The sequence below is a fragment of the Plectropomus leopardus genome, chromosome 9 (genome assembly GCF_026936395.1).
Source record: "Plectropomus leopardus strain MGB_pleo_1.0 chromosome 9, ASM2693639v1, whole genome shotgun sequence".
Classification (NCBI taxonomy): domain Eukaryota; kingdom Metazoa; phylum Chordata; class Actinopteri; order Perciformes; family Serranidae; genus Plectropomus; species Plectropomus leopardus.
In genome coordinates this window covers 17,063,991-17,083,878 of record NC_142184.1, presented here as the reverse complement: position 1 = coordinate 17,083,878, position 19,888 = coordinate 17,063,991, and the positions used below count along the sequence as shown (strand labels likewise).

Genomic DNA, 19,888 nt, shown 5'->3' with positions numbered 1-19,888 from the left:
TCGGCCTTTTGACGATGTTCTTTCAACACTGCATGTTATAACATGCCTCTGCTCGCTATACTAAGTGGTTTTTAGCTGTTTTTTGGACATGTCAAATTTTGACAATTTCGTCATACTATAGCCTTGCTGTTTTGGTCATTTTTTCAACGTACTATTTCATTAGTTTTTGGGCCACATTTGCATGTTTTATCAACACTGTATATCATAACATGTTTCAACTTGCTATACTAAGTGCTTTTCAGCTATTTTTGGACATGTCGAATTTTGACATTTTCGCCATACTATAGCCTTGCCGTTTTGGTCATTTTTTCAACATGCTATTTTATGGAGTTTGGGGCCGTTTTTGGATGTTTTTTTTAACACTGTATGTTATAAAATGCCTCTACATGCTTTACTAAGTGGGTTTCATCTGTTTTTTGGACATGTGAAATTTTGACATTTTTGCCATACTATAGCCTTGCTTTTTTGGTCATTTTTCAACATGCTATTTTTGGGTTTTTCGGCCTTTTGACGATGTTCTTTCAACACTGCATGTTATAACATGACTCTGCTTGCTATACTAAGTGGTTTTTAGCTGTTTTTTGGACATGTCAAATTTTGACAATTTTGTCATACTATAGCCTTGCTGTTTTGGTCATTTTTTTCAACATGCTATTTTATGGAGTTTGGGACCATTTTTCAATGTTTTTTCAACACTGTATATCGTAACATGCTTCTACATGCTATATTAAGTGGTTTTAAACTGTTTTTTGGACATGTCAAATTTTGACAATTTCGTCATACTATAGCCTTGCTTTTTTGGTCATTTTTTCAACGTACTATTTCATTAGTTTTTGGGCCACATTTGCATGTTTTATCAACACTGTATATCATAACATGTTTCAACTTGCTATACTAAGTGGTTTTCAGCTATTTTTGGACTTGTCAAATTTTGACATTTTTGCCATACTATAGCCTTGCTTTTTGGTCATTTTTTCAACATGCTATTTTTTGGGGTTTTCGGCCTTTTGACGATGTTCTTTCAACACTGCATGTTATAACATGCCTCTGCTTGCTATACTAAGTGGTTTTCAGCTGTTTTTTGGACATGTCAAATTTTGATATTTTGTCATACTATAGCCTTGCTGTTTTGGTCATTTTTTTCAACATGCTATTTTATGGAGTTTGGGACCATTTTTCAATGTTTTTTCAACACTGTATATCGTAAGATGCTTCTACATGCTATATTAAGTGGTTTTAAACTGTTTTTTGGACATGTCAAATTTTGACAATTTCGTCATACTATAGCCTTGCTTTTTTGGTCATTTTTTCAAGGTACTATTTCATTAGTTTTTGGGCCACATTTGCATGTTTTATCAACACTGTATATCATAACATGTTTCAACTTGCTATACTAAGTGGTTTTCAGCTATTTTTGGACATGTGAAATTTTGACATTTTTGCCATACTATAGCCTTGCTTTTTTGGTCATTTTTTCAACATGCTATTTTTTGGGGTTTTCGGCCTTTTGACGATGTTCTTTCAACACTGCATGTTATAACATGCCTCTGCTCGCTATACTAAGTGGTTTTAGCTGTTTTTTGGACATGTCGAATTTTGACATTTTCGCCATACTATAGCCTTGCCGTTTTGGTCATTTTTTCAACATGCTATTTTATGGAGTTTGGGGCCGTTTTTGGATGTTTTTTTAAACACTGTATGTTATAAAATGCCTCTACATGCTTTACTAAGTGGGTTTCATCTGTTTTTTGGACATGTGAAATTTTGACATTTTTGCCATACTATAGCCTTGCTTTTTTGGTCATTTTTTCAACATGCTATTTTTTGGGTTTTTCGGCCTTTTGACGATGTTCTTTCAACACTGCATGTTATAACATGCCTCTGCTTGCTATACTAAGTGGTTTTCAGCTGTTTTTTGGACATGTCAAATTTTGATATTTTGTCATACTATAGCCTTGCTGTTTTGGTCATTTTTTTCAACATGCTATTTTATGGAGTTTGGGACCATTTTTCAATGTTTTTTCAACACTGTATATCGCAAGATGCTTCTACATGCTATATTAAGTGGTTTTAAACTGTTTTTTGGACATGTCAAATTTTGACAATTTCGTCATACTATAGCCTTGCTTTTTTGGTCATTTTTTCAACATGCTATTTTTTGGGGGTTTGGCCTTTTGATCGATGTTTTTCAACACTGTATGTTATAACAGGCCTCTGAATGCTATAATAAGTGGTTTTCAGCAGTTTTTTCGATGTGTCAAATTTTGAAATTTTCGCCATACTATAGCCTTGCTGTTTTGGTCATTTTTTCAACGTACTATTTCATTAGTTTTTGGGCCACATTTGCATGTTTTATCAACACTGTATATCATAACATGTTTCAACTTGCTATACTAAGTGCTTTTCAGCTATTTTTGGACATGTCAAATTTTGACAATTTCGCCATACTATAGCCTTGCTGTTTTAGTCATTTTTTCAACATGCTATTTTTTGGGGTTTGCGGCCATTTTTGGATGTTTTTTTTTAACACTGTATGTTATAAAATGCCTCTACATGCTTTACTAAGTGGTTTTCATCTGTTTTTTGGACATGTCAAATTTTGACATTTCGACATACTATAGCCTTGCTTTTTTGGTCATTTTTTCAACATGCTATTTTTTGGGTTTTTCGGCCTTTTGACGATGTTCTTTCAACACTGCATGTTATAACATGCCTCTGCTTGCTATACTAAGTGGTTTTCAGCTGTTTTTTGGACATGTCAAATTTTGACAATTTCGTCATACTATAGCCTTGCTGTTTTGGTCATTTTTTCAACATGCTATTTTATGGAGTTTGGGACCATTTTTCAATGTTTTTTCAACACTGTATATCGTAACATGCTTCTACATGCTATATTAAGTGGTTTTAAACTGATTTTGGACATGTCAAATTTTGACAATTTCGTCATACTTTAGCCTTGCTGTTTTGGTCATTTTTTCAACGTACTATTTCATTAGTTTTTGGGCCACATTTGCATGTTTTATCAACACTGTATATCATAACATGTTTCAACTTGCTATACTAAGTGGTTTTCAGCTATTTTTGGACATGTCAAATTTTGACATTTTTGCCATACTATAGCCTTGCTTTTTTGGTCATTTTTTCAACATGCTATTTTTTGGGTTTTTCGGCCTTTTGACGATGTTTTTTCAACACTGCATGTTATAACATGCCTCTGCTTGCTATACTAAGTGGTTTTCAGCTGTTTTTTGGACATGTCAAATTTTGACAATTTCGTCATACTATAGCCTTGCTGTTTTGGTCATTTTTTCAACGTACTATTTCATTAGTTTTTGGGCCACATTTGCATGTTTTATCAACACTGTATATCATAACATGTTTCAACTTGCTATACTAAGTGCTTTTCAGCTATTTTTGGACATGTCGAATTTTGACATTTTCGCCATACTATAGCCTTGCTGTTTTGGTCATTTTTTTCAACGTGCTATTTTATGGAGTTTGGGGCCGTTTTGGATGTTTTTTAACACTGTATGTTATAAAATGCCTCTACATGCTTTACTAAGTGGTTTTCATCTGTTTTTTGGACATGTCAAATTTTGACATTTCGACATACTATAGCCTTGCTGTTTTGGTCATTTTTTCAACATGCTATTTTTTGGGTTTTTCGGCCTTTTGACGATGTTCTTTCAACACTGCATGTTATAACATGACTCTGCTTGCTATACTAAGTGGTTTTCAGCTGTTTTTTGGACATGTCAAATTTTGACAATTTCGTCATACTATAGCCTTGCTGTTTTGGTCATTTTTTTCAACATGCTATTTTATGGAGTTTGGGACCATTTTTCAATGTTTTTTCAACACTGTATATCGTAACATGCTTCTACATGCTATATTAAGTGGTTTTAAACTGTTTTTTGGACATGTCAAATTTTGACAATTTCGTCATACTATAGCCTTGCTGTTTTGGTCATTTTTTCAACGTACTATTTCATTAGTTTTTGGGCCACATTTGCATGTTTTATCAACACTGTATATCATAACATGTTTCAACTTGCTATACTAAGTGGTTTTCAGCTATTTTTGGACATGTCGAATTTTGACATTTTGTCATACTATAGCCTTGCTGTTTTGGTCATTTTTTCCAACATGCTATTTTTTGGGTTTTTCGGCCTTTTGACGATGTTTTTTCAACACTGCATGTTATAACATGCCTCTGCTTGCTATACGAAGTGGTTTTCAGCAGTTTTTTTGGACATGTCAAATTTTGACAATTTCGCCATACTATAGCCTTGCTGTTTTAGTCATTTTTTCAACATGCTATTTTATGGAGTTTGGGACCATTTTTCAATGTTTTTTCAACACTGTATATCGTAAGATGCTTCTACATGCTATATTAAGTGGTTTAAAACTGTTTTTTGGACATGTCAAATTTTGACAATTTCGTCATACTATAGCCTTGCTTTTTTGGTCATTTTTTCAACATGCTATTTTTTGGGGTTTTCGGCCTTTTGACGATGTTTTTTCAACACTGTATATCATAACATGCCTCTGATTGCTATACTAAGTGGTTTTCAGCAGTTTTTTTTGATGTGTCAAATTTTGAAATTTTCGCTATACTATAGCCTTGCTTTTTTGGTCATTTTTTCAACATGCTATTTTTTGGGGTTTTGGCCTTTTGACGATGTTTTTTCAACACTGCATGTTATAACATGCCTCTGCTTGCTATACTAAGTGGTTTTCAGCTGTTTTTTGGACATGTCAAATTTTGACAATTTCGTCATACTATAGCCTTGCTGTTTTGGTCATTTTTTTCAACATGCTATTTTATGGAGTTTGGGACCATTTTTCAATGTTTTTTCAACACTGTATATCGTAACATGCTTCTACATTCTATATTAAGTGGTTTTCAGCTGTTTTTTGGACATGTCAAATTTTGACAATTTCGTCATACTATAGCCTTGCTTTTTTGGTCATTTTTTCAACATGCTATTTTTTGGGGGTTTTGGCCTTTTGACGATGTTTTTTCAACACTGTATGTTATAACAGGCCTCTGAATGCTATAATAAGTGGTTTTCAGCAGTTTTTTCGATGTGTCAAATTTTGAAATTTTCGCCATACTATAGCCTTGCTGTTTTGGTCATTTTTTCAACGTACTATTTCATTAGTTTTTGGGCCACATTTGCATGTTTTATCAACACTGTATATCATAACATGTTTCAACTTGCTATACTAAGTGGTTTTCAGCTATTTTTGGACATGTCGAATTTTGAAATTTTCGCCATACTATAGCCTTGCTGTTTTGGTCATTTTTTCAACATGCTATTTTATGGAGTTTGGGGCCGTTTTTGGATGTTTTTTTTAACACTGTATGTTATAAAATGCCTCTACATGCTTTACTAAGTGGGTTTCATCTGTTTTTTGGACATGTGAAATTTTGACATTTTTGCCATACTATAGCCTTGCTTTTTTGGTCATTTTTTCAACATGCTATTTTTTGGGTTTTTCGGCCTTTTGACGATGTTCTTTCAACACTGCATGTTATAACATGCCTCTGCTTGCTATACTAAGTGGTTTTCAGCTGTTTTTTGGACATGTCAAATTTTGACAATTTCGTCATACTATAGCCTTGCTGTTTTGGTCATTTTTTTCAACATGCTATTTTATGGAGTTTGGGACCATTTTTCAATGTTTTTTCAACACTGTATATCGTAACATGCTTCTACATGCTATATTAAGTGGTTTTAAACTGTTTTTTGGACATGTCAAATTTTGACAATTTCGTCATACTATAGCCTTGCTTTTTTGGTCATTTTTTCAACATGCTATTTTTTGGGGGTTTTGGCCTTTTGACGATGTTTTTTCAACACTGTATGTTATAACATGCCTCTGCTTGCTATACTAAGTGGTTTTCAGCTGTTTTTTGGACATGTCAAATTTTGACAATTTCGTCATACCTTGCTGTTTTGGTCATTTTTTCAACATACTATTTCATTAGTTTTTGGGCCATATTTGCATATTTCATCAACTCTGTATATCATAACATGTTTCAACTTGCTATACTATGTGGTTTTCAGCTATTTTTGGACATGTCGAATTTTGAAATTTTCGCCATACTATAGCCTTGCTTTTTTGGTCATTTTTTCAACATGCTATTTTTTGGATTTTTCAGCCTTTTGACGATGTTCTTTCAACACTGCATGTTATAACATGCTTCTGCTTGCTATACTAAGTGGGTTTTAGCTGTTTTTTGGACATGTCAAATTTTGACAATTTCGTCATACTATAGCCTTGCTGTTTTGGTCATTTTTTTCAACATGCTATTTTATGGAGTTTGGGACCATTTTTCAATGTTTTTTTAACACTGTATATCGTAACATGCTTCTACATGCTATATTAAGTGGTTTTAAACTGTTTTTTGGACATGTCAAATTTTGACAATTTCATCATACTATAGCCTTGCTTTTTTGGTCATTTTTTCAACATGCTATTTTTTGGGGTTTTCAGCCTTTTGACGATGTTTTTTCAACACTGTATGTTATAACAGGCCTCTGAATGCTATACTAAGTGGTTTTCAGCAGTTTTTTTTTATGTGTCAAATTTTGAAATTTTCGCCATACTATAGCCTTGCTGTTTTGGTCATTTTTTCAACATACTATTTCATTAGTTTTTGGGCCATATTTGCATATTTTATCAACTCTGTATATCATAACATGTTTCAACTTGCTATACTACGTGGTTTTCAGCTATTTTTGGACATGTCGAATTTTGAAATTTTCGCCATACTATAGCCTTGCTGTTTTGGTCATTTTTTCAACATGCTATTTTTTGGAGTTTGCCGCCGTTTTTGGATGTTTTTTTTAATACTGTATGTTATAAAATGCTTCTACATGATATACTAAGTGGTTTTCAGCTGTTTTTTGGACATGTCAAATTTTGACATTTCGACATACTATAGCCTTGCTTTTTTTGGTCATTTTTTCAACATGCTATTTTATGGAGTTTGGGGCCGTTTTTGGATGTTTTTTTTAACACTGTATGTTATAAAATGCTTCTACATGCTATACTAAGTGGGTTTCATCTGTTTTTTGGACATGTGAAATTTTGACATTTTTGCCATACTATAGCCTTGCTTTTTTGGTCATTTTTTCAACATGCTTTTTTTTCGGATTTTTCGACCTTTTGACGATGTTTTTTCAACACTGTATGTTATAACATGCCTCTGCTTGCTATACTAAGTGGTTTTCAGCTATTTTTTGGATGTGTCAAATTTTAAAATTTTCGCCATACTATAGCCTTGCTTTTTTTGGTCATTTTTTCAACATACTATTTCATTAGTTTTTGGGCCGTATTTGCATATTTTATCAACACTGTATATCATAACATGTTTCAACGTGCTATACTAAGTGGTTTTCAGCCATTTTTGGACATGTCGAATTTTGACATTTTCGCCATACTATAGCCTTGCTGTTTTGGTCATTTTTTCAACGTACAATTTCATTAGTTTTTGGGCCGTAATTGCATATTTTATCAACACTGTATATCATAACATGTTTCAACTTGCTATACTAAGTGGTTTTCAGCTATTTTTGGACATGTCAAATTTTGACATTTTCGCCATACTATAGCCTTGCCGTTTTGGTCATTTTTTCAACATGCTATTTTTTGGAGTTTGTGGCCGTTTTTGGATGTTTTTTTAACACTGTATGTTATAAAATGCTTCTACATGATATACTAAGTGGTTTCATCTGTTTTTTGGACATGTCAAATTTTGACATTTCCACATACAATAGCCTTGCTGTTTTGGTCATTTTTTTCAACATGCTATTTTATGGAGTTTGGGAACATTTTTCAGTGTTTTTTCAACACTGTATATCGTAACATGCTTCTACATGCTATATTAAGTGGTTTTAAACTGTTTTTTGGACATGTCAAATTTTGACATTTTCGCCATACTATAGCCTTGCTGTTTTGGTTATTTTTTCAACATGCTATTTTTTGGGTTTTTCAGCCTTTTGACAATGTTTTTTCAACACTGTATATCGTAAAATGCTTCTACATGCTATATTAAGTGGTTTTCAGCTATTTTTGGACATGTCGAATTTTGACATTTTCGTCATACTATAGCCTTGCTGTTTTGGTTATTTTTTCAACATGCTATTTTTTGGGTTTTTCAGCCTTTTGACAATGTTTTTTCAACACTGTATGTTATAACATGTTTCACTGAGTTGGACCAGCATCAGTGCAACCATGAATCACGATCCAGGCTCAGCTGGGGGATGGAACAGGGGATCAGCAGAACCAGGGCAACAATCCAGGCGCAACCATTATCCAAGAAATCTATAAGATAATGGAGCGCAAATGCTCCAGAGAAAAAGTTGTTAGTGATATGCAGTAATACGACCAAGTCTGAGCCAGCCTTAATTATGAGTTCAAAGAGCAAAGTCTGAAGTCTATTCTTGAATGTGGAGACAGCATCTGCATCCCAGGAAGATATTTCCACAAAAGTTCAGCCTGATAGCTGACGGCTCTGGCTCCCAATCTACTTTTGAGGAATCTAGGAACCATATAAAACCAAAATCTTTAGAGTACAGTGCTCTGGTAGGATTCAGGGAACTATGAGCTCTAAAGGATATGACAGAGCCTGAACATTCACAGCTTTGAAAGTGTATTCCATCAAAAATCATGTATATAGTCATAGAAAATGTCATAGTATAGTGTGCTATCAAACATCATGAAAAAACACCACAGTATAGTGTGCCATCAAACATCATGAAAAAATGGCATAGTAAAGAATGTCAACAGAAATCATGAAGAAACATAGTAAATTATCTCATCAAAAATCATGAAATGTCTTCAAAAATCCTGAAGGAACATCATTATGTTGTAACATTTAAAATCCTGAAAAATTTCAGAGTCTAGCAGGCTGTTAAAAACAATTAATATCATCAAAGTATATTTTGTCAAAAATTTTAAAAAAATAGATAACATATTACGATAAATTATTTAATCAAAAATCAATTTAAAAAGATTATAGTATGCTATGTCATCAAAAACCAATAATCAAAAAATCATTAAATGATGTCATAGTATACTATGACGCAAAAAATTATGAAAAAAGTTGGAGTATACTTTGTCAACAAAAATCATCAAAAAAAATCATTGTCTTCAAAATAATGATTAAATACCATAGTATAGTATGTCATCAAAAATCATTAAAATAAACCTCATAGTATTTTATTTAATCAAGAATCATGATAAAACATCATAGTATATAGTATGTCATCAAAAATCATTCAAATGCGACAGCATCATACATTGTCAAAAATTCTGAAAAGAAAATCATAGTATGTCATTAAAAAAAATCGTGAAGAAAAGCCATGCGTTAATGTGCCACCAAATTTAATTTAAATAAAAGAAGAATACACTACATTATTAAAAATAATGGAAAAAATGTCTTATTATAGTATGCCATAAAAAATCATGAAAAAACATTCAAGAGTAATATGTCATCAAAAATCATTTAAAAAAAACTTGATAGTATAGTTTGTCTCAAATTTGCAAACATGCCACAGTATCATAAAAAAAAAAACATAAAAATGAGCATAGCACAGCATCAAAAATCCTGAAAAAAAAGTCATCATATCGTATGTCATGAAAAATCATGAAAAAAGTGTCATAGTGTCGTGGGGTTATTTCATCAAAAATCATGAATAAACATAGTACAGAATGCCATCATAACTAGGCCATGGCTATGGTGAAGGGAAGACATGCAGGCAACATATTGGCAGGATGTGTATTGCACTGTGTTATAAATATAGTTTTAAATCATACTTCTATTTTTATGACTGTCTCGTCTTTCTCTCTTTGCCTGTTTTCTTCACCTTTGTAGAACCATGAGTTTGTGGACGAGCAGTATTACCAGCAAAGCTACCTGGAGGCGGGGCTGCAGAATTACCCATCTCGAAGCCCCTCCCTCTCAAGCCAAGATGGCGTAACGGGCACGTGTTGCACCCGCCGAAGCAAGAAGCACCACACCCCTTTACCAAATGCCAGTGCTGCAGCACACATGCAGCCTTTGACACACACGCACACACACCAACAAGGCTTGCAGGAGCTCAGCACCATCCACATCCAGCCCCTCAGCACCAGGTGAGCTCAGGAGTTACAAAGGACAGGCCAAAAAAACACTAATATTCTTCAACTTGTGTGATGTTTGATCCCCACTTACTCTCACACAGCTATGTATACACTGTATAGTAAGATGTGAAGACAAAGAATAACTTACTTTTCCTGTCTGCTTACGCTCCCTCAACCTGCCTCATTAAGATATTTTGGAATCTGGATATAAAATTCAAGTCTCAGTTATCAAGCTGTATGTTCCATACTTCCCAAACCCATGGATTTTTGCAACAAAAAAAACTCTTGGTGGTGGAGTCCAGCTTAAATAAGTTTAACTTGAGGTTCAGTTTTAAATTGTAAGGTTTTAGCAAAAAATGCACATTTTAGAAGTACTGAACATATGGCTGGGAACATGGGACTTCAATTATACTGTACAAGTTGTGCAAGAGTGTTTAATTACATGTTTTGAAGTACTTTTGCTGTTGTTAAACTTAGTCTCCAATCAATCATAAAATCAATGTCATTTTAAGAGGAAACGTGAGAAAAACAAAGTTTTCTCCACAAATTCAGAGTAGCAGGGCACCACTAATTGATATACAAATGGTCATTATGTGGGTAAAGTATTCTTTTAAAACTGCTTGAAGCTCTCTGTTTTTCAACAGCCAGGGTTTACTTTGTCTCTCCGTTGTTAAAGTTTGTTTGCAGGAAACAGATGCCCAGGTTCATTAGTGGCTGAAAGCTGTGTAGAACAGATTTGGGTCTTGATTCTCAGTGGGTTTGACACTACAATCAACACTTTAACACTTACACCTGGGTTTTTTAAAGCTCCATAAAAATTGTTGTCCAATTCACAGTAATTGTGGTTTTAGGGTTGTTTGTTCAAGTGAACAAAGGATTATGTTTCGGTTAAGGGCACCTCCAAGATTGTGTTGTCCATTGGGGGAAAAAAAGCAACCTTGACCTTGAAAACTAGCTATTATAAGAAATAGGAGGGTTTCTCATTACCTTTTTGTCTTCAACCAGAACTGGTCTGAGACATAAACCAAATTTCCATAAACAGTAGCAAAACTCTGAGCAAAATGTTTCTACAAGGGATGCATGATAATATTTGGTACATAATCTGTATCAGTAGATATAGGCATTAAAATTAAATATTCAAATCAGAAAACATGCTAATAATATCTGCACATCATCAGTATTGGCACATATTGGCCTTAGAATAAACTATAGGAAATGGCCAACATGTTTTTTCATATTTTGCACCATGAATGAATATAACATACAATGAAAACCAGTGTATTTCACATCTCCATCTTCTGATAAAGTGTCTGAATGCATGATATGATGTTAACTGCACTACAGAAGAGATCTGATACTCACTAAAATCAGGTGGGAAAAAATTGGATATATCAATATTGGTATCAGTTTTTGGCCAAATGAGTTGTTATATAGCAGCATATCTGATATCTGTAAAAAAAAATGCAATTTGTGCATCCGTAGTTTCAACATAGAAAAATTATACTTAATTTTGTCTTCCCTCTTTCCTTCCTATAGCCGCTCCAGTCTGAACATGCGAGTGGACGAGCCAGCATCCCTGAACTGCCAGGGCAGTCAGATCACCACAGCAATCATCAGCATTCCCACACCACCAGTGACCACCCCTGAGGGCGATGCTCATCTGCCCGCAGGCCCTACTCACCAGAACGTTGTGAAGGTGTCCGCACTGTGAAGACTAGAGTGCAGGCGCATCACAAAGACAGAATAAAGACTCATCGAGACAGACTGAGGGACAGAGGAGCACTGGGATTGATGGAGGAGAAGGCATTCAGAGTCCTGGTCCGGTCGTGGTGGAGCCCGCCCTCTGCTGGTCATGTACTGTAATGACATGGACTCCCTGTACAGGCAGAGGATGGCTTTTAGATCCAACATATTCATGTTAGTGGTTGCAAGTGTGTGCGTGGGTGAAAGAGTGGAGAATACATGTAGGGAGTCGTTTTAGATGAGGAAGCACCACCCAAGTGTCAGAGATGAGTTCCCAGAGCAAGTCATGTGTCACTGTGCACAGAGCACCTTTTTATGATTTTGCTTCAGTTTGAGTCTTACTGTCTTTTTTTTTTTTTCCCCAGGAGATATAAAGAAAAAGTGAGAGAACTGAAATGGAAAGAAAAGAAGATCAGAACTTTTTTCCCCACCAATTTAACCCTGCCCTTTTTGTTTTGTGTCCTCTTGGCCCACTCACCTGTTGATAGATAAACATGGCACCGTTCCTTTTCAGGTCCAATACTGTTCCACTTGAGTGAAAATCCTTTAAAAAAATCAAACATGGTAGGTGTGTCTGTGATGGCGTTACCAATGAGTTTCATATTTGTGAATGAGTGGATGTGACTTTTTGCTAGATAGAGGAATTGTGATGTTCTGGATAGGAGGAATGTGCCTGTATGTGTGCGTGTGTGTGCGTGTGTGTGTGAGAGAGAGAGAGAATGTGTTTGTCTCAGTTAATTGAAAACTTGTGTTTCAATTTTCCTGGAAGTCTCTATGGCTCAGTATATGGTATATTTGACTAGCTGCCACTCTGTAGGGTTCACTGTACACATTTCTGTCTGAAATTCTCAGCTACAAGCCTTTTACACAACATGTGCCTGTTGCTCGAGTTAAAAAGAGATTTATTTGTTTTTATAGTTTTCTTCTCTCCCTGCTCTTTTCCCTTTTGGCTGCTACAGCCCGACAGACCTCAAATAACTCAATTCTCTAACAAAGAAACCAAAAAAAAGTACATTTTGAATTCAATTCACCACTATTAAAAGCACAAGGCGCTGGCTGAGAATTTCTGACACAAATCTGTCCTGAGCCTGGGTTCTTTGTGAATATTGTTAATAGAATATTTTGTAATATTTGACCATCGTTTGGCAGAACCAGTGAAGCTGTCTTCTCGTCTCTCTCTTTCTCCCTCAGTCTGTCTTTCTTTCTCTCTCTCTCTCTCTCTCTCTCTCGTTGTTGTCCTGTTGTATCCCTACCTCCTGTGTGAACAACAGTATGCTTTCAGTAGTCTTTATAGCTGTCAACGTTTTTTCTTCCCCAAACTCAGCGGGCATTTTTTCAAAGTTGTTGAGTATGTGTACTCTATGTGGTTAGGAAACTTGATGTTTGTACTTTTTGTCCTCCTTGGTGTTTCAAAAGGATTTTATTTACTTTATCTTCGGGAGAACTTAAAAGCAGGGAAGTCTGTTGTAACGGTGACTACAGAGAGGACATTGGATGAGCCATCCACAGATCTCTGTCACCAAAAACACGCGCTATTCTGTCTGTTCTCTCAACTCGCAGCCCCGACATGTAACATTAGTATTACCTCTCATCAAATCCCATCAAAGTTGACCTTTGTAACTATGGACGGTGACCTTTTAGCTCTGCTAACCTCCGCACTGAAGCCTCCCTGTTGGCCTTTTTCATCTTGAATGTCATTCTGAGTCCAACAGCTACACAGGCAGTTAGCTCTGTCATTAGGTGGATGAGACCACTGCTCGGGTTTCTCCAGTGCATTGCAGAGAAGTTTCAGTCACAGCAGACGAAGCACCAATTTCTGCTCCACATAGATGAAATAAAATGTTGATCAAGAGCACACGGACAGGGCTAGAAAAGCATTAATATATCAGCATACTGTCAGTATCAGCCAAGAGCATATTTCAAAAGCAATACTGGAATTGGTTTAATATCATGTCTGCCCATATGTAGCTGATGTGAAACTTTCTTTTCCGTAGAAGTAGATTAACACCAGTCAAACGAGCAGGAAAAATATATAATGGTCTTTTTAAAAATGTGTTTAATTACCTTAATATGGAGACATCTGAAAACCAGTTTTACACATACATTTGTACTAAGACTTACAAAAAAAATAACCACATATCATTATCATCATATCAGCCAGTATGGGTGGGAATATATAGCATAATTGGTACCATATCAGTGCATCACTACACAAGACCCCAAGGTCCCTTAGACTCCTCTGTTGTGCTTTAGTTCCCTCTGATCCCAAAGTTAGTACCAACCCCCCAAAAAATAATAATAATAATATAAAAAATAATCTACAGAGTTGGAACAGGATGTATCACTATTGCTGGTTCTTTAGTAATATACACAGCAACAACAGCGGCCTAGAACCCAGTATTAGTTTAGTCAATGCAAATTTAACTGTAGTAAATAAAGAAGATAAGCACAGACAAGCCGAGCTTTTTTTAGTGTAATTCTAAAAAAAGGTGTTAAAGACATTGACTTCATATTCACAGCATCAAGTGTGACATTTAGAATCTAGTGAAAACAACAAGGGTATGACATAGGTGATGGCAGAAGTGAGGTTCCCTGTATTTTTTTGTTGCTAGGACAGTGATTAAATGTGAGTTATTTACTGCTTCCCTGTTTCAAGACAGGTTGTTTTGTGTCAGCTGCACTTTCAAAACGACACAGTTTGAATTATTATGTAAGCATATCTCCGCTCAAAGTGTCAAAGGATTGCGTTTTTACTTACAAACAACAAAAACAGAGGTCTGTGATTGTGTTTGCCTCTCTCTCTTTCTCTGTTACTTCCTTTGATTGTCTTTTTTTTATGTGCTCAGTCAGTTTTTCCTCTCACTCTTTGCTTTGCCCTCCTATGCCACCTGTTGTTGTTGAGACTACTGCTGTGCGTATCTTGTCAGGTGTTGGATATTATTTATGACCTTGTCTTGTGTCCCGACTGTGAAACGCCTGATAAAACATCTATATCTGCCACAAATATCAAATCTGTGGGCTCTCTTCTTCACCCGTCTCTTAATCACTGTGTGTGTGTGTGTGTGTGTAAACACTGAACACAAGGTCGCAGCATGTGCACATTTAGCTTCAGTGGTATTTTCAATTCCCCAAAGTGCAGTCCATGTGACCCAGATGTGGATAAAGTATTTAACCTTCAGATCTACCGTTTAAGGGGACACCCGGGGATGGAGGAGAGGAGCTTGCTTAGTTCAGAGCGGAACTGTCTGGTGACTAAAGTGTAGATGAGGGGATCCACTGCAGCCTGCACACAGGTCAGCACCATCGCCGACGTCTCCAGCTCCATCAGCAGCTGTGGGAGAAACAGGAGAGAGCTTAGGATAGCACATGAACACAAAATAACATCCAAAATGTTTTTGCAGGACAGCGATGGTATGACCTGTTGCCCAGATTAATTATGATTTTCATTAATCAATGATCTATTCTTTTTTTTTAATACTTCCATCATTACGTATAAAATGGAAGAAAATAATGGCTACATAATTTCTTAGATACCAAGTTGATATATTTGTATTGCTTGTCATGTCTGACAATACAAAAGCAAAAGAGATTCAGTTTGATTATTTACGTTTAACTTAATTGTCAAAATGTGCTGATTATATTGATTAATCAACTACTATGATGCATTTTTGCACTATGACAGGACACTGAGTGATCACAATTAGGGCTGTGCGATATGACAAAATATCTCATCTGATGATAAAAAAGTTATCATTTCATATTATGCTCTATCATTTATTTAGTTTACACGTCTGATAAATGCTTTGATCTTTGATGCATTTAATTATAACATTACTTTATTTACCTTTACTATAACAGTACTTTATTTAATGTAACACTTCACTTTATTTAGAATAACAGTATTTTATTGAACTATCTTACCAGTAGTTTATGTAACTTTACTTTAAGGCAGTAGCTACTTTATTTGTAACTGCAGTTCATTCATTGATTTTTTGTCAGTATTTTACAGTAATTTAGATTTCAAAATATCGAAGTGTGTATGGTAATATAGCCTGAAAATATTCTGAGATCATTCTAAAGCCATATCGTCCAGCCCTAATCACAATAATAAAACTGTGTGCTGTGCAAAAATATCTTAATTTTTTGTTGTTGCTAACAATACTGATTTGTCTTTTGTTTGGTTTCTGTGGTATCATTTTGAGGCTGTGTTTTTGCTGAATTATTTGGAAAGCAGTTTCTAATATTGTGCACAGTTCCTTTGGAGGACACATCAGAAACCTCACAAAATACAAGCATGTATCGTGTGACTGTCAGGTTGGGTTGCATTACATTGTACAGGGTTTCTGTTTTTCAAACAGAAAAAATGGTAAAGTGATATAAAAAGTTCCACTCACCTTGTCCGTGTCTTGCCAGGAGACGACGTTTATCAGCAAAATAACCACCATGGGCACCCAGGAAAGCGTGAAGGCAATAATTATGTAACCAAAACGCTGGGCAAGCTTCCCCTCCATCTGTTTCTTCCCCCGCTCCCTGGCTCCTGGGGTCAGGAGACAGACTGCCCCCACAATCTCTGGAGGTCTCATCGGGGCCCCTCCTGCAGAGCCTGCATAGGGAGCGCTGGCTTCTGCCACAAGGAGCACCGTCCGGCGGGGAGGCAGCGGGCTGAAGGAGCCATGCGGGGCTGTCCGTGGTGCTGAAGCGGGGACACTCAGACAGTCCCAGGCGTGCTCAGACACCGTCGGCCTCAGCTGGACTCCCCGACTGAACACTTTCTTCCGGTGCTGTCTTACAACTCTGAATATGCGCACGTAGTGGACAACAATCACAGTCAGAGACAGTCCCCACACCGGGACCAGCACGTAGGGTCCAAAAGGATCCGAGTATTGAAGACGCTCTTCTCCATGCCCCCCGAGGTGCGGACGGCAGAGCATATAAAAAAGCGCCTTTTTGGAGAGGGTCAGAGAGATTACAGCCAAAATGAGGCCACATGCCCAGATGGACAGGATCCACAGACGGACCCTAGCTTTCCTCCTCTCAGTTTGGAAAGGGAACGCGATGGCCTGGAAGCGCTCCACACTGATGCTGACCAGCGTGAGCAGCTGGACACAGCTGCACAGGGCGTAAGTGAACTGCTGCAGGGTGCACACAGACACCGACACCTGGCTGTCCTTCCTGAAACGCAGAAAAGAGAAGAGAAGCAGCGGGGTGTCCACAGAGCACTTCAGGAGGTCACTGGCGGCCAAGCTGACCAGCAGCGCGTTATTGAAGGTCTGCAGGCTCTTCGTCCTGAAAACAACCCAACAAACCCACAAGTTCCCGGGTAAACCCAAGACTAATGATAAGGTCAAGACCGTGCAGTTAAATGTGAAAAACACCGTGTCCATGTGCGTCTCATCGTGTGCGGTGGTTTCATTCCAGCATGTATGCACGTCCATACTTTCACCACCGGGTTGTGCTTCCGTTTATGAAGTATCTTTAGAAAAAGATCTCCTTGGTACATGTCAGACAAATTATTCTGCACCTACTAGAAATCATGGGCGTGATTGTCTAGCCTGGCAGACAGGACCTCCAACGAATACCCAGGAGACAGTAGGCAGCTTAGGATGATTACCAGAAGGTCTTTTTTGTGAAACTGAAATACAAAAACAAAATAGAAATATTACAGCCGTGATGAATGTAACTCCCCTCCACCCATCAACAAGCAAGAAAACATAAACAAGCTCCAGAAACACAAATACACACCATCATGTGCTTGGACTACCACCAATCAAAGGAAACAGCTGCCTAAGGCTTTGCATGAACGCCAAACTAACATTGAAAATGCCACAGACAAACTAACACAATAAGCATTACCATTAAGAGCAACTGTTTCTCACAAACTAAAGCCTCCCCCCATGACTACAGCAGGTAAGTGTCATAAGGAAAGTAAGTGTGAAAATCAGAAATCAAACATTACTTACAGGCATATATTCTTCAGGGTGACCAAAGAAAGGTGAGGGAGTAGTTGAAAAAACAGCAGCTACACACTCTCTCTGTGTAAACAATGAGAAGTCCACATGGCCAGGCAGCGCAGCACAGCGGATAGGTTCGTTAGAGCTGCGCCTCGCATGGACGCGCACGAGAGCAGGCGGCCGCAGCAGGGGGCGGTGACAAAAAGCTGCGATCAAGTCAGATTTCTGACTTTTGCAGTCACAGAAGTCACAGAAGCACCCACATCTTGTTAGATTGGATTCCTATTCATTTCGATCTGATCATATCCGTTCATCAGTCTGTTTACAGTCTCCCAAGTATTGTATTGATGGACAATGTAAACTTTTCAAATATTTTACAGGAGATCTGTGATTTCTGTTCACATTTCAGCCCTCATTTAGATGAATTCTAATGTATATCAGCATTATATCATTTAGTTATTGAATATAAATCCACTGAGCGCATCTGTCACCCTCAAACTACATCAATACAAAAGAACCATCATCACAGCTCTCAGTGCGCATCAGTCAGACAGCCTGTGGTCAGGCCTTCACATCTGTACACGTTATTTTACTGACCACCAGTTGTGCTGTTTAATGTTTAATCCTTCTTTTCCCTCCTCCTTCAAAATAATTAAAATACTATACAATAAACTCTGTATAGTTCATGGTGAACGTATTTAGTCTTTGTGACTGCAAAACATCACCACCAACATCATCAGTCGCAACATGTAACAGTTAACAGAAAAACCTCAAATAAGACAAATAAATTCCAAATCTCTGAAATTCAACAAAGGTAAAAAAAAAAAAAAAAAAGTTTATCTGACAGTTCATATTGATGAGTCAACATCTGAACCAATTTGATCAGCTAAGAGCCAGTCGTTAGCAGCCGGTACAGAGCAACTGCGTCGTCTGGCTCTAAAATCTGCGGCCGCCTCGAAACCCCGAGATTATCGCCAGTCCACTTCTGCATGACGTCAGAGCAAGTCGAGCTGGGGATAGGGCATGGATGTACAAACGCATCATGGGCTTGGGTCGGACACAATCTAACCGGCATGCATTGCTCTTCGATCGCCGAGGATCGGTTCTGCGCAGAACTGGGTAGGCTCGAACGAACCTTATCTCATAAAAGAGGCGGCACAGAAATGTACCTCCTGATTATAGTCCACATCAGTGTACAGCAGCAGCTCCGGGTGAGGTGAGACATTCACCTTCACTGCATAATGATGATGTCAACTGGTGACATAGCAGATGGTAAAATTAGCTGAAGAGGGCCTCTGGTTTTAAATTAACTTTTGTTTTGCCCAGCACTGATTGGTTGAATGGCCACCGGTTGATTAGCCTGTAATCAGGACCATGTTGAGTTGTCTGACCTTGCCATGCCCTGCTAAAGAGATTACATAGAGTAAATTGCACAGTTTGTGCCCCTTCTGCAACGCCCTCTTTAAACATCAGTTATGATGAATGGCTAGTGATGTGGACGTTCTGTATTCTCTTGAGTTCAAACATACAAGAGAAGATATTATTTTGGATGACGACCTGCTCCCTATATAGATATAACGGCCCATTTTAAGGTAACAAATACACAATGATTCTTATTTTCAGGTGATTATACACACTGATGCCAGTGTCATGATCCTGGTCGACACAACCCCATTGTTATGAGTCATGCTTCCACTATTAATATACACATGGGACTCTAATCAACACCTACGAGATTTGCATGTAACATCACATGCTATCATATATTGCATTTATTATATTTTATGTCTATCACTATTGTTATATTTGTTATTGTTACCATTATTATTGTGCATCTCTCCCCCTCTCTTTTTCTCTTTCTCTTTCCTTTATGTCATTACTGTCATTTAATTATTTACAACATCTATTGCACATCTGTCCATCCTGGAAAAGGGAGGAAGGAGTCGCTCTTCCTGAGGTTACTACTATTTTTTTCCCCGTTACAGGATAATGGCCTTTATAAATAAAATTGACTTGACTTGACATGACTAAAGAAAACATACTTATCATAACCATTT

General features: G+C 37.0%; 2 protein-coding genes across 4 annotated transcripts in view; one reads left to right on the top strand and one right to left on the bottom strand.

Moving 5' to 3' along the window:
• Positions 1 to 14,891, top strand: part of kcnd3 (potassium voltage-gated channel, Shal-related subfamily, member 3) — a 149,044-nt gene extending 134,153 nt beyond the window's left edge. For all 3 annotated transcript variants that reach the window (XM_088082106.1, XM_088082107.1, XM_042492007.2), the window contains 2 exons: positions 9,890 to 10,149; positions 11,674 to 14,891. In XM_088082106.1, the coding sequence (XP_087938232.1) occupies positions 9,890 to 10,149; positions 11,674 to 11,848 (435 nt within the window). In that variant the 3' untranslated portion in view covers positions 11,849 to 14,891. The remainder of the gene's footprint in view (positions 1 to 9,889; positions 10,150 to 11,673) is intronic.
• A 126-nt stretch (positions 14,892 to 15,017) lies between these two features.
• On the bottom strand, positions 15,018 to 19,834 carry LOC121946448 (D(2) dopamine receptor-like). Its single transcript, XM_088082108.1, has 2 exons — positions 16,275 to 19,834; positions 15,018 to 15,211 (listed from the first exon to the last, which is right to left on the bottom strand). Exons 1-2 carry the CDS (start codon positions 17,313 to 17,315, stop codon positions 15,062 to 15,064), a joined length of 1,191 nt encoding a protein of 396 aa, XP_087938234.1. The 5' UTR covers positions 17,316 to 19,834; the 3' UTR covers positions 15,018 to 15,061.
• Positions 19,835 to 19,888: the final 54 nt, after the last annotated feature.

Coding starts and splice junctions, on each gene's coding strand:
- LOC121946448 (XM_088082108.1), bottom strand. CDS start 17,315: ATGGACGTGCATACATGCTGGAATGAAACCACCGCACACGATGAGACG. Junction 15,212..16,274: donor CCTGGCAAGACACGGACAAG/GTGAGTGGAACT, acceptor TTTCTCCCACAG/CTGCTGATGGAGCTGGAGAC.